At 20.1% G+C, this 16,376-nt stretch overlaps 1 protein-coding gene across 2 annotated transcripts in view; it reads left to right on the top strand.

Moving 5' to 3' along the window:
- Window positions 1-16,376, top strand: part of LOC117174759 (protein TRC8 homolog) — a 28,915-nt gene that overhangs the window by 9,967 nt on the left and 2,572 nt on the right. For both annotated transcript variants that reach the window (XM_033364108.1, XM_033364109.1), the window contains exon 3: window positions 8,776-9,143. In XM_033364108.1, coding sequence (XP_033219999.1) covers window positions 8,776-9,143 — 368 coding nt within the window. The remainder of the gene's footprint in view (window positions 1-8,775; window positions 9,144-16,376) is intronic.

The following is a 16,376-nucleotide window of genomic DNA, read 5'->3' on the forward strand; positions in this document are numbered from 1 at the left end:
TATCAATTTTGTCACCTTTTGTTACCTATTTTAGGAATTTGTCACCTTTTTCTCCTATTTTGGGATTTCTCATCTTTTGTCACCTGTTTTTAATTTTATCACGTATTTTAGAAATTTGTCACCTTTTTCTCCTATTTTAGGATTTCTCATCTTTTGTCACCTATTTTCAATTTTGTCACTTTTTGTTACCTACTTTAGGAATTTTTCACCTTTTTCTCCTATTTTGGGATTTCTCATCTTTTGTCACCTGTTTTTAATTTTGTTACCTATTTTAGGAATTTGTCACCTTTTTTTCCTACTTTGGGATTTCTCATCTTTTGTCACCTGTTGTCAATTTTGTTACCTATTTTAGGAATTTGTCACCTTTTTCTCCTATTTTGGGATTTCTCATCTTTTGTCACCTATTTTCAATTTTGTCACCTTTGTCACTTATTTTAGGAATTTGTCACCTTTTTCTCCTATTTTGGGGTTTCTCATCTTTTGTCACCTTTTTTTCAGTTGAAGAAGTACAATTTTATTCAAAATTTCAACTCGCGCAACAAATACAGTTTTTATTACACTTTCCTAATCGACGAATCTTGAACAAAATGATCGAATTTTCAAAAAAAAAAAAAAAAAGATTAAACTTCAACCAGAAAGAGTTGAATTTTCAAACATAATCTTAAATTTTGAATTTGAAAAGATGAATATTTTACAAGCCAGTTTAATTTTGAACCAAGGAAGACGAATTTTCAACTAAAAAATATGACTTTTCCAACAAGTGAGGATTTTTATACCAAAAGGATTGATATTCTGTCCAAAAATACAAGTGTTTAAAAAATCAGTTGAAATTTTGATAAAAAAGATTATTTTTTAAGAAAATAGTTGAATTTAAATTAATTATAAAATAATAATATAATTTTTTTCAAATTAAAATAATTAGCTTTCAATCAAAAAGGATCAATTTTTAACCAAAGAAGATGACTTTTAGGCAAAACAGTTTAATTTTCCGCCCAAAAAGACAAATTTTACAGTAATAGAGAATTTTCTATCCAAAAAGTATCAATATTCGACAAAAAAGATGGATTTTTAACAAAATAGTTGAATTCAGATTAATTCTGAAAAATAAATATAATACTTTTTTTGGTTTTGTTTTTGATAAAAAGAACTAACCATCAATCGAAATAAATTTTTAAACTAAGAGGTTAATTTTAAACAAAAAAAAGTTGACTTTTTAAGAACCTTGTTCAATTTTCAATAAAATAAATAAACTTTCAAACAATTTGTAGAATTTTGAACTTTCAACAACTAAAAAAAAAGATTTTTTTTACAAAAAGATAAATTATCAATAAAAAAATATGAATTTTCTACAAAAGTATAAATTTTCGACCAAAAACGAAGACTTTTTCAAAAAAATCATTGAATTTTCACAAAAAGTATGTTTTTGAAGTAAAAGAGATTATTTATTAAACAAAAATACAATAATAGATTTTTCAAATAAAAATAATTAATTTCCAATAAAAAAAGATGAATGTTCAACCAAAAAATATAAATTTTCAATTAAACAAAAATGAATTTTATGCCAAACAATATTTTTTTCTGTCCAAAAAAGATTACTTTTTAACAAAAAACGTTAATTTTCAATAAAATAGTTAAATCTTTAACTAAATAGTAGAATTTGTAACCAAAAAGTAGAATTTTGAACCAAAAAAATTATTTATTGAAAATTGCACTCCTTGGTTGAAAGTTGAACGAATTTTTATAAATTTCATTTTTTTTTCGTTGAAGATTCATAATTTTAGTTGAAAGTTCGTTTTTTGTTGGCTAAAAAATTAAATTAAAAATTCGTTTCGTTGTAAACAAGTTTTTTTAAACTACAAATTCAAATATTTGGTTTAAAAAGTGAACTGATTAATTGTAAATTAACTATTTTCTTATTTTGTCATGTTCTTGTTTTTAAAATTAAATCGTTTGATAGAGAATTAGGCTTTTTGGCTTGAAAATTCAACAAATTGGTATAAAATTAAACTGTTTTGTAGAAAATTCGTTTTTGTTCTTATTGCAAATTTATTTACGTCAAAATCTAGTCATGTTGAAAATATATACTGTTTGGTCAAATCTAACTGTTTTTTATTTGTTATTAAAGTTTTCTAGCGGAAATATGAACTATAAAATTTTTTGATAAACAATAATCTTTTTTGTTGAAAATTCAACAATTTGCTTAACATTATCTTTCATTCGTAACTGAACATTTTTTCTTGGAAGAAAATTCACTTTTTGGTAGAAATTTCATCTCTTTTTGATTAAAGATGCAACTTGTTAGTTAAAGATTTATCTATTTTGGTTGAGGATTAAACTATTTTGTTGAAAATTTTAAAAATTTGGTATAAAATTCAACTCTTTTGTAGAAAATTCGTTTTTATTTTTGTTTAATTCAAAATTAGTTCTCAGTGGAAATGTAAATACTCCCTCTTCAGGGTGGCCATTTTAATCAAAGCACCTGAACTTTCAAATAAAAAAGGTAATTTTCAAACGAAAAATTGAATAGTTTGATTTTCAATTGAAAGAATCAATATTTTCAATCGAAATTTTTTTTTTAACTATTCAGATAAATTTTCAAGGAAAAAACTGAACTAGTGGATTTTTCAAATAAAAAAGATGAGTTTTTAAAGAAGAAGATTAATTTTCTATAAGAAAAGACGATTTTTCAACAAAATACATGAATTTTTAAATAGGAAAGACAAATTTTCAAACAAAAATGGAATAATTAAATGTTCAGTGAAGAAAATTTATTTTATGCTAAAATGATCATTATTCAACCAAAAAGATTAATTTTCGACCAAGAAAGTCGATTTTTCAACTAAAAAGGTAAATTTTATATTTTAAACTAACGGTGAAATAGTCAGTTTAAAAAAAAATAATTTTCAATCGATATTCACGAATTTTCAACGAAATAGTTCAATTTTAAACTACAAAATATAAATAAATTTTTTTTTAAATGTATACTAAAATGATAAATCTTCAAGAAAAAGTATAATTTTTTACCCGATAAATGATTTATCAACTAAAAAGCTGAATTTGACCGAAAATTATGAATTTTGTCTACAGAAAAATGATTTTTTAACCAAGTGGTTAAACTTCTCTCCAAAAATAAACATTTTTTTTTTATCAACAATGACGAATCTTTAACAAAATGTAGAAATATTCAACCAGAAAGATAAATCTTCTACCCAAAAAAAGACAAATTTTTAATTAAAATGATAATTCTAGACCACAATAAATGAATTTTTTACCAAATAGTTAAATTTTTAACGGTAAAGGTGAATTTGCAACCATGAAGATTATTTTTCTATCAAGAAGACGAATTTTTAAGACAATAAATAAGTTTTCAGTTAAAGAAATTAATTTTTAACGAAAACGATGAATTTTTCACCGAAAAAAATGAATTTTTATCAAAAATATTGCATTTTTAACTAAAAAGATGAATTTTCAATCACGAAGATTAATTTTCTACCAAAAAAGACGAATTATTAAACAAACAAAAAATGATTTTTAAAAATGTGAATTTTAAATCAAACATAAAGTAGTTCGAAATTCAGCTAAATACTGTTTACAAACAAACAAGACGAATTTTTAAACAAAATAAATAAATTTTCAACCAAAGAAATAGATTTTTAACAATAATGATGAATCTTTCACCCAAGAAAATAAATTTTTCATCGCGAACATGAATTTTATACAAATAAAATTAACTATGCACAAAATACATCAATTTTTAACCAAAAAATTAATTTTTCAACTATAAAAGATAACTTTTCAACTAAATATCGAATAATGAAATTTAGATTTAAAAACTAATTTTCAATCAAACAGGAAACAATGTTTCAACAAAATATTGTAACTAAGAAGATTAATTTTCTACTAAAAACAATAATTTAAACAAAACAAAAAATGAATCCTAAGCTAAAAACGATTAATTTTTGACTAAAAATGGACCCGAATTGTTACAAATTTGTAGAGAAAAAACATTAGTCCAGGTTTCATTTCAACATCTTTCACTTACAAAACTTACTTAACAAGAGAATAATAATTGATTTTACAAGACTTTTTGAACTATTCTCAATTTTAAAATAACTTGAAAATAGTGTATTCGCAGTTAAAAGCCTTTATTAAATTTAAAATATTCTTTTAGTTTAAAATTTAAAATCTTTTAATTAAGAAAAATAACAATTGCCTAATATTTAGAAATATTTTTTTGTTCGCGTGAAATCAGTAATTACACATTAAATATTCACAAGTAAACTTTTAATGTGTCAATTATAATTATTCTACTTAAAAAAATGTAATTTACAAGTACATACCAACCTTTCAAAAAATTAATTTTGAAAGAGTATTCAAAAAGATTTAAAAAGATTTCCAAAATTGTTAAAAATCAATCTGGAAGACTTTAAGGAAACATTTATAATTTTACAGGATTTCAATACAAAAAAATTAGGAAGAATTCATATAATTTTGAAAGATGTTTCATAGTTATGAAAAAATTTTAAAATGATTAAAAATTTGAAGAAATGTAAAACAACATGTAGATGTTTCACTACCTTGAAATAAAAATTTGAATTTTTTATGGACTTTTAAACTGTTTGAAATAAAAATAGTTTAACTTTTTAAAAAGTGAGCGTTACATAGATAATTTAAAGTTCAGTGAATGAAATTTGATTAATTATGGTTTTTGAATCATTATTGATTAAAAATCACAACTGGTTAAAAATTAATCTGTTTTGGTTGAGGATTGAAATATCAACTATTAAATTCTTCGTTGCCTAGTCATCTTTTTTAACTTGTATTTAAACGGGAATTAATTTTTTCAATGGAAATTTCAGTTCTTAAAATTAATCTTTTTTTATAGAAGCTTGATTTTTTGGTTGCAAATTTATCTTCTTGGTGAAAATAATTTTTGAACTCTAAATTTAATTATTCAATTTTTTGAGGAAGATGTATCTTTTTTGGTAGAAATATAATCTGCTTGGTTTAACATTAAATTATTTGGTTAAAAATTAATTTTACATGGCTGAAAATTCTTTCTGCTACTCTCGTCTTTTTTGGTAGACAATTAGTTCCATTAGTTGAAATCTTTTTTCTATAAAATTAATCTTCTGGTTTGAAAATTGATATTTTCGGTTAAAAATTCATTTATTCAATTTTCCGTCCAAAATTTATCTTTTCGGATTGAAATTTAATCTTATTATTTGAACATTTTATCTGTTTGCTTGATAATTTATTTTATTTGGTTCCAATTTCTTTAATTTCAACCGTTTTTTCAATAATTGGTTAAATTGTGATCTCTTTCAATTATACTATTATTCAGTTTATAATGCGTAATTCGAAAATCTTTTACTTGAAGAATTTTCGATTTTCGATTAAAAATTTATAAGCGTGCATTTTAATTTTAGGAATTTTAAAATTCAGTTTTTAAAACTTATAAGAATTAAAGTTTAGAAGCGTTTAAAGACTAAGATTTTTGATAAAATTAAATTGTCCCTTAAGATTTAAAAAGTAAATAAAATGAAATAATAATAATTAATAATGAAATTTTTCAATTAAAGAAAAGAACAATTGCTTAATAAATTATTGACTTTTGATTTAAACAAATTGAACACATATTAGTCTCAGAACAAATTCGATTAAGTTAAAGAAATATTTAGAAGTTTTGAAAAAAATATTTTAAAATTTGAAATGATTTCAAATAATTTAAACGAAGTTTCTACGTGTACGAACAAAATCCGACCTATTTAAAACCAAATATAAATTTTGGCAGATGTAAAAAAGTTTAGAAGCTTTTTAGGAGCTTTAAAAGGCTCTAGAATAATAAAAAACATTTTATAGAAAAATTGAAAATGATTTTTTATTTGGAAAAAATTTATTTGAAGAGAATATTTGAAAGATTTACGAAATTAATAAAAATGAATTTGGAGGATTTTAAGAACATTTTTTCAATTTGACAGGATTTAAAATAAATGGTAGAAAACATTTGAGGAAAAATTCGAATAATTTTAAAAGATGTTTAGAAGTTTTGCAAAGACTTTTAAAATAACTAAACATTTGAAAAAAAATGTAAAGCAACATGTAAATGTTTCAAGATTTTGAAATAAAACTTTAAAGCATTTCAACAATTTTTTTAAATTATTTAATATAATTTTCAATTATGAAAAGGAAAAGTTACCTGATATTTATTAATATCTGACTGTTCATCAAAAATCAGTAATTATAAATTAAAACATTCAAAACTAAACTTTGAACATTACAATTTTAATTTTTTTATTTGACCAAATTTAATTTGTAAGTCAAATGGTTGAATTTTGATTTATAAATAAAAATTGAATACCTATTATTCTTAGAAAAAATCGAGTAACTTGAAGAGATATTTAGAAGATTTAAACAAATAAAAAATTACTTTAAATTTTGAAATGATTTCAAGTAAATCAAACGATGTTTTAAGATGTTTAAATAAAATTTGGAAGCGTTTTAACGATTTTTAAACTATTTAAAATTAAAATAATTTAACTTTTAATTTAAACAGTGATTTTTTCATTTTTCACAAATTCGTAACTATAATTATACAATTATTATATATTATTATAAAAATTTTTTTTTTTTAATTAGAAATGTAACTATTCCATTTTTCTTTGAAAAATGGTATTTTCAGTGGAAAATTCAATATTTTCGGTGAAAATTCGTTCTTTTCAGTGAAATTAATTAATTTTGACTGTCAATTTTACTTTTCCACTTTTGGTTTAAAATTTTGTTTTCGGTTGGTTTTTAGTTGAAATTTTGGTTTGTAAATTCATCACTTTGTTGGAAAATGTAACTGTTCTGTTGAAAATTCGTGTTGTTGTAAATTTAGCCTTTTAGTTAAAAATTTATCTACTTGATTGAAAATTGATCTGGTTGAAAATTCAACTACATATTTGGGTTAAAATTATATATATTTTTTTTTTGCTAAAAAATTTTTTACTGAAAATTTAACTGCTGCATTTTTTTGTTGAAAATTTATCCTTTTTTAGTTAAAAAATTAGCTATTTAATTGAAAAATTATATTTTTTTAATGGAAAATTCAACTATTTGGCTGAAAATTCGATTTTTTTAAAAGTTTTTGTTGAAAATTAATATTTTTTATTGTAAATTTTTCGCTTCCACTTTTGGTTTAAAATGTATCCTTTTCAGTTGAAATTTTTGTTGAAAATACATCACTTTCTTGGAAAATGTAACTGTTTTGTTCAAAATTATTGTTTTTATTTATTTAAAATTTGTCCTTTTAGTTTAAAATTTATCTACTTGATTGAAAATTGACTTTTTTTGTTTTTTTTTGTTAAAAAATGTATTTATTTATCTTTTAAAATCTACCTGTTACATTTTTGTTTAAGAACTTATCCTTTTTATTCTAAAATTCAACTATTTGATTAAAAATGTATCTCTTTTTAGTTGAAAATTCAATTATTTGGGTTCAAATTCGTTTTTTTTTTGTTCATTTTGTTGAAATTAATAAATTTTTACTGTAAATTTTACTCTTCCACTTTTGGCTTAAAATTTGTACTTTTTAGTTGAAAAATCAAACTAGTTAATTGAAAATTGATCTTTTCAAGTTGAAAATTCAACTATTTGGGGAAAAATTTGAATTTTTTGTAGAAAATTGAATTATATTGTTGAAAACTCCATTTTTTTGTTGAAAATTAACTGTCTCACTTAAAAATGTAATTATTCCGTTTTTTTTTAAAGTCATCTAGTTAATTGAAAATTGATATTTTTTTAGTTGCAAATCGAACTATTTGGGTGAAAATTAGTTTTCTTTTTCGTTGTTGAAAATTTATCCTTTTTAGTTGAAAATTTGTTCAACTATTGACTTTAACTGTTTCATTTTTGTTTGAAAATTTATCCTTTTTAGTTGAAAATTTGATTATTTGTTTGCAAATTCGTTTTTTGTTATTTTGAACATTTTGTTGTTGTAAATTTTACTATTCCAATTTTTGTGTAAAATTCATCCTTTTTAGTTAAAATTTTAATTGAAAAATGTTTTTTTGGTTGAAAATTGATCCTTTTTATTTGAAAAGTCATCTATTAAAATGAAAATTGAATTTGGATTTAAACAAAAAATTTAATTAAAAATTTAACTTTTTTTTTTAAATTTCTCCTTTTTAATTAAAAATTCAAGTATTTGATTGAAAATTGGTATTTTTGAAGTGGAAAAATCAATTATTTGAGTGGCAATTTTACTCTTCCCCTTTTGGTTAAAAATTTATCCTGTTTAGTTTACATTTTTTTGTAAATACATCACTCCGTCGGAAAATGTAACTCTTTTGTTAAAAATTCGTGTTTTTTTGTTCAAAATGTATTTGTTTTAGTTGGAAAATCAACTAGTTAATTGAAAATTTATCTTTTCTAGTTGAAAATTCAACTATGTGGGTGAAATTTTGAATTTTTTTGTTAGAAAATTGAATAATACTGTTGAAAATTTTTGGAAGGATTATCAATCAGTTATTTGGTTAAAAATGGATATTTTTTAAGTGAAAATTCTACTATTTGATTGAAAATTGGTCTTTTCTAGTTGAAATTTCAATTGCTTTGGTGAAAATTCATGCATTTTGTTGAAATTTCATGTATTTTTTTTTTAATCCATCTTCTTTATTAGAAAATAAATCTTATTGGTTAAAAATTTATATTTTTAGTAATAATGGATACAAATAGGGTTCAAGTTGAAATTTTCCCTCTTGTAACAAATTTTTTTTTCTTCTAATTTTTCAGGTTGTATCGCCTCACTCTGTATGTTTGTGCTCTCAACTAGGCATCTCCTAATCGTATATTTGTACCTGATATCCGTGGGAGTAATATTCATATCATATTGGTCGAACGTCAGTACAATAAAGGCAATCAGCGCCTATTTAATTTCCCGAGAGGGCGAGACTAGCATCCTAGATGACATCCTCTGTCTAAATCTAAAAGAACTGATGCAGTACGGAACGGGTCTCATCGTCATCCAGAACTACATTCTCCAATGTGTCCTAGCAAGCATTTTTTGCTATATTCATCTTGCTCCGAGGAATCCCTTCGTCCAGAAGCTTCTGGCTTTCAGTTTTATGGCGCCTTCAATCTTAGGAATTCATCCCATTCCGGTAAGCTTCTCAAAACTATCAAATTTTTTTATTTTCTTTTATTTATTTATTTATTTATTTTTTTTTTAAATTCTAAGCTTCTGAGGGACTGTACTTTTGGAAATTCGCGAATGAAATAAATAAATCGCAGTAATTGTGGAAAAAGTTCATTAAGAATATAACTTTAGGCGCCAAAGAAACCTGGTGAGAAAAAAATGAACTTGTGCAACAACAATTTTTAAAAAAGTCAGGGAATTTCTATGACTTTAAATAATTGTTTAGCAGAATAAATTTTTCAAGTTTTTAAATTAAATTTGAAATTTTTTCATTGCGCTTGTAAAATTGGTCGGGGGAAAATTCGGGAATTTTTTTAATGAAATTTTACGGTAACACTGATGTAATAATTTTGTTATTAATTTCTTTTCCTTGTTTTTATGTTTATATATTTTTTCACTTTCTTCCGCTTGAAGATTGTTTCAGTTATACAATTTTTTATTTCTTTAAAAATTTTACAATTTTGTTTGAAAAGTCATCCTTTTTGGTTGGAAATTTACTATTTGGTTAAAATTCTTTTTTTTTTTTTTTTTTTTTTTTTTTTTTTTTTTTTTTTTTTTTTTAGTTCATTAATTTAATATTTAAATGTATTTATATAATAAATGAAAAAATTTGCTTACTGGATTAATGATTTTTAAATTAAATAAATTTATATTTTAATAATATTATTAAATTTATTGAATAATATGTTATATTATATTATATAAAATTGTAGCTCAATTAATTTCGAATTTTTTTTGATTAATTAAAAACTTCAAATTAACCCTGATACACAAGGTACAAAACATAATTTTTTCTTTTTCAATCTTTAAATAAATTTCTTTTTCAATACTCAAAAATATTATTAATATAATTATTTTATATTTGTTACTTAAACTATTAAAAATTTTTATTATTTTATTTTTTTATTCTTGAATTATGAAATTAAAATTTAATGTAATTCCTAATATTTAAATAATATTATGCTAATAACACTTTCCAGTATAATTACTTTTTTACGACTTATTTAATTTAATATTTAAATTTATTCATATAATAAATATAAATATAAATTAAATATTTAAAAAAATTTAATTTACCCCGATACAAAAGGTGCAAAAAAGTAAATTTTTTTTCATAATACTAAAGACTATTATTAATATGATTATTTTATATTTATTACTTAAATTATTTAGAAATCTTATAATTATGTTATTTTTTTGAAATTATAAAATTAAAATTTAATATAATTATTATACATTATATAAAAATATTCATTCTAATTTTTTATTTTATTTCTAATTTTTATATATTTTAATTGTTTTGAAAATTCATCTTTTTTAGTTGAAAATGTACTTTTCGATTAAAATTCTTATTTTAGTTTGTTTATTAATCAATATTTAAATATATTTATATAATAGATAAAACATTTTGTTTGCTAATTTAATCATTTTCATTAAGTTTGTATTTATATTTAAATACTATTATTAAACATTTTCAAAAAATTAATCTTTTAAATTGTATTATTTTTAACAAAATTCATTTATTCCTTACATTATTTAGGAATGGTATTATTTTACTTAGTTTTATATTATAACACTAAAATTCATTATAATTAATAATATTTTTAATTTTTCATTCTTACAACACTTTCAAGTATTATTACTTTGTTGCGACTTATTTAATAAATTATTAATCAATTTTTTATAATATTTTTAATTCAAAATTTAATATAATTAGCTGAAAGGGCAATTTCTACATAGTTTATTTATTTTAATTTTGATTAAAATTCTTATTTTGGTTAGTTAATTAATTTATTATTTAAATTTAATTATATAATAAATAAAACATTTGATTTAATAATTGATCATTATTTTTAATTAAATTTATATTAATATTTAAATATTATTAAAACATAAAATTTTAAATTGTTTTAATGATCATTATTAATTATTAAATATTTTCAAAAAAATTTATCTTTTAAATTTAATATTTAAATGTATTCAAATAATAAATGAAAAAAAATTGTTTACTAATTTAATATTTATTTTAAATTAAATTAAATTTAGAATATTAATCTTAAAGTTTATTTCTTAGCACTTTTAAAAAATTTATTTATTTATATATTTATGAATTAAAATATAATTAATTTTTAATCATTTATAAATAATAATTTAAATTAAATTTTAGCTCCATTAATTTCGTTAACGTTAAATTAATTAAAAGCTTTATATTAACACTGATACAAAAGGTAGAAAAAATTAATTGTTCTTTTTTAATAATTACATAAATTTTTTTACAATACTAGAAAAATTTTATCAATATAATTATTTTGTATTTATTTCCGAAATTATTCAGAAATTTTATTATTATTTTACGTGTTTTTTAATTATAAAATTAAAATTCAATATAATTTCTAATTTTTCATTCTAACAACACTTTTAAGTAGTGTTGCTTAAGTAGTATTGCTTTATTACGACGATGTCTTATTATTATTATTAAAAATTATAATGATAAATTATTTAATATTTTAAAGAATCAATATTTTAAATTATATTATTTTTAAATTTCCCTTTATAATAATAACTTGAAATTTTTCTCCGAAAATTAAAAAAATAGATATTTATATATTTATGAAAATATTTATAAAAAAAATATTAATTAAATTTTTTTCATTTATTACAAAATTTGATATTATTAATTATGAATAATATATTATTTCCAAAAATTATATTTTAATAATTAAAAAATATCAATTAAAATTAAATTTAAGCTTAATTAATTTCCAAAATTTTAAATTGATTAAAAATTTGAAATTAACCCTGATACAAAAGATACCAAAAATTAATTTTTCTTTTACAATACTAGAAAAATATTATTGATATAATTATTTTATATTTATCACGTAAATTATTTTAAAAAATTTATTATTATTTCGTTTGTGTTTCAGTTAACAAATGAAAATGTAGTATAATTACTAATATTTAATAAATTATTAATAAATGTTATTTAATATATTTTTAATAAAATTTATATAATATATTTTTAATTAAAAGTTTAATATAATTGGCGCAATTTGTACATATTTTAATTATTTTATATATTTTAATTTTGTTGAAAATGCATCCTTTTCGGTTAAAAATGTACTTTTTGAATAAAATTGTTATTTTACTCAGTTCATGAAATTAATATTTAAATGTATTCATATAATAAATAAAAAATTAGGTTTACTAATTAACTCATTATTATAAATTAAATTAAATTTATATTTGTACTTTAATACTATTATTAAAAATTAAAGTTTCAAATTATTTTTAATTATAATGAAAAATTATTAAATATTTTCAAAAAATTAATATTTTAATTATATTATTTCAAATTGAATTCATATTATAATATTAACTTTAAAGTTTATTCCTTAGAATTAAAAAACAAATATTAAAAAAAAATTAATGATTTTACTTCATACATTAAAAAAATATTTATATTATTAATAATTATGAATAATACATTATTTCGAAAAATTAATTTTTAATAATTAACAAATATTATTAAAAATAAAATGTTAGGTCAATTAACTTCGAAAGTTTTAAATAAATTAAAACCTTTAAATTAACCTTTTTAAAAAAGGTTCTAAAACTAATTTTCCTTTTTTAATAATTAAGTTTCTTTTACAATACCAAAAATTATTTTTAATATAATTATTTTGTATTTGTTACTTAAATCATTTAGAAATTTTATTATCGTTTTATTTATTTTTGAATTGTAAAATTTAATAAATTATTAATAAATGTTATATAATATTTTAAATAAAAGATGTAATATAATTAAATTTACGGGTAATTTGCGCATATTTGTGCATATTTTTTCAAATTTGTCCTTTTAATTAAAAAATGCCTCTATTTTAGTAAAAAAATGCATATTTTGTTGGATCAAAATGCAAATGTTTGTTTAAAAGTTAAACAACTATGTTAGAAAGTTAATTCTTTTGTTGAAAATTTTTCTAACTGGGTTGAAAATTTAAGCATCTTCGTAGGAGATTTACTTCTTATTTAAAACTTATATTTTGATATTAAAAAGTCAAAATAAAGTCTTTTTGGATGAAAACTCGAATTTATGTTGTTGAAAATTTGTCTTTTCGATTTAAAAATTCATCATTATTAGAGGAAATTTTATTTTTCCTAAATAAAAAGGCGAAGCTTTGCTTGAAAATTAATCTCCTTTTCTTTTGGATTCAACTATTTTGTTTGAAATTTATTTCAAACCACTTTGTTATGACATAATTTTCTTGTTGAAGATTTATATTTTTAGTAGAAAATTCATCTCTGGTTAAAAGTTTAACTATTTTTTTTTTTGCAAAATGATTTTTTACAATTGAAAATTCAACTTCTTGAAGGTTAAACAATGTAGTTTTTTTTCTTTTAGGATTAAAAAATCGGCATTTTTTTTAAAATTCGTCTCTTTGGTTTTAAAATTAATCTTGTTTTTGGATGAAATTTTATATTTTTTGGTTTAAAATTCCTTTATTTATTCGAGAATTTAATTATTATTTTGAAAGGTCATTTTCTGAAAACAATAACTAACCTAATTTAAGTAGGGGCCCTCAGAGGTGTTTAAAAACTACGTCACATTTTAAGTAGGGTCTTTTTTAAAGAAAGAATTCCTCTTTTTCCCGGTTTTCAAGAGACTTCCCTTTTTTTAAAATTATTTCGACATTTTACGTCTTTTTGTATAGGAAGTTGAAAGACATTTCTTTTACCTCTTTAAAAAAAACTCCAATACTCTAAACTCCAAACTATTTTTGGTTAAATGCTTTTTTAATTCTAGTGTTATTCTTTTAATTTAGAATTAATTTTAAAAAATGTTTGGGTAAATTTAACTATTTTTCTAATTTATTAAAAAAAATTGAAAATCCCAATTTTAGATTAAATTTATTTTAATTAAAAATTTAACTTTCATTTTTACTTCGAAATTAATCCCTTTTAGTTAAAAATTCGATTATTTAATCAAAATTTTATTTTTTTTTTAGTTGAAAATTCAACTACTTGGGTAAAAATTCATGTATTATCTTAAAAATAGTATTTTTTTTTAGAAAATTTAACTTTTTTTTTAAATTCCATTTTTATATTGGATTTTTTTAATAATCTATTTAACTATTCCATATTTTTTATAGAATATATATCCTTTTTAGTTAAAAAGTCAACTGTTTGATTGAAAATTCAATTTTTGGCTGACAATTCGTTTTATTTTGGTTGAAAATTAATTTTTTCAACTGGGCATTTTAGTTCTCCGCATTGGTTAAAAATATATTCTTTTTAGTTAAAAAGTCATCTATTTAATTAAAAATTGATATTTTCAAGTTGAAAATTCAATTATTAGGGTGAAAAATCATTGGTTTTTTTTTTTAAATAATTTTTTTACTGTAAATTTTACGGATTTACTTTTGGTTTAAAATTTGTCTTTTTAACTTGAAACTTCAACTATTTAATTGAAAATGGGTGTTTTTTTCGTTGTATATTTAACTTTTAACTGTTTGTTTAAATCTGTTGGAAATTATTTGGCTTAAAATTCAACTATTCTAGCAGAATTTTCATAATTTTAGTGGAAAATTAAATTGATAATATTGATAATATAATTGAAAATTGACATATTTTAAATCAAAAATTTAACATCCATTTTTTCTAGAAAATGTTTCCGTTTTAGTTGAAAAGTTACCTATGTAATTCAAAATTGCTATTTTTTTAGTTCAAAATTCAACTATTGGGCTGAATTTTTTTTTAATTAATTTTTTTACTGGAAATTTTACTATTTCACGTTTGGATTCAAATATATCCTTTTTAGTTGAAATTTTAGTTGAAAATTCATTGCTTCGTTGGGAAATGTAACTACTTTTTTAAAATTTGTGTTGTTTTGTTGTTAAAAATTTATTCTTTTTAGTTAAAAAGTAATCTATGTAGTTGAACGTTGATATTTTTTTTATAGAAATTTTAATTATTTGGGTGAAAATTTTTTTTTTTTATTAAAAATATAACTATTCCATTTTTCTTTGAAAATTTCTCTTTGTTAGTTGAAAATTGGTATTTTGTAGTAAAAAATTCAATTATTTGGTTGGAAATTCGTTTTTTTTTGTATTGAAATTAATTTTTTTACTGTATATTTTACTCTTTAACTTTTGGTTTAAAATTGATCCTTTGTAGTTGAAATTTTTGTTGAAAATTTATTGTTTCATTGGCAAATGTAACTGTTTTGTTGAAAATTCGTTTTTTTTTTTGGTTGAAAATTTATTCTTTTTAATTGAAAAATCAACTAGTTATTTCAAAATTAAATTATTTGTGAGCAAATTAGAATTTTTTGGTAGAAAACTTAAGTGCATTTTAAAAAACTCAATTTTTTGGTTGAAAACTAATTTTTTAAATTGAAAATGTTACTATCTGTTTTTGGGTGTAAATTTATCCCTTTTAGTTGGAAAGTCATCTATGTAATTGAAAATTGATTTTTTTTTATTTGAAAATTTAGCTATTTAGGCGAAAATACGAGTTTCTCGTGTTGCAAATGTATTCTATTTGATTGAAAATTAATCTTTTTTAGTTAACAGCTCAACTAATTGGGTGAAAATTTGATTTTCTTTTGTTGCTTTTTTGTTGAAAATTCATTTTTTAGATAAAATTTAACTGTTCCATTTTGGTTGGAAAAATGATCCTTTTTAGTTGGAAATTAATCTTTTATGGAAATTTAAGTGTCACTTTTTTTTTAATTGACCCTTTTTAGTTGAAACTCAATATTTTTTAGCCGAAAATTGAACTATTTGTGTGAAAATTCGATTCTTTTTCGTTGAAAATTGATTTTTTACAGAAAATTTAACTGTTCCATTTTTGTTCGAAAATTTATCCATTTTAGTTTAAAATTCAACTATTTGAGTGAAAATTTGTCTGGCTTCGATAAAAACTTTTTTTTTATGTACAAAATTATTCATATTTGGAAGAACCTCTTTTGTTTGAAATATTAAGCGTTTTTAAATTAATTCGATTCAAAAGAATTTATTCCCGAATTTTTTATTTAAAAATCGCCCTATTTTCCATGTTTTTTTTTTACCATTTTGGTGAGTGAAGTATCTTCGAATATTATATTTTGCATTTTATTTTAAACTTTTATCAAAAGAAATCAAAGAAAAAAGTTTAAAATTTAATTATTTTTGTTGAAATTTCAACTGTATTAAATCCA

Source organism: Belonocnema kinseyi, chromosome 6, assembly GCF_010883055.1.
Source record: "Belonocnema kinseyi isolate 2016_QV_RU_SX_M_011 chromosome 6, B_treatae_v1, whole genome shotgun sequence".
NCBI lineage: Eukaryota > Metazoa > Arthropoda > Insecta > Hymenoptera > Cynipidae > Belonocnema > Belonocnema kinseyi.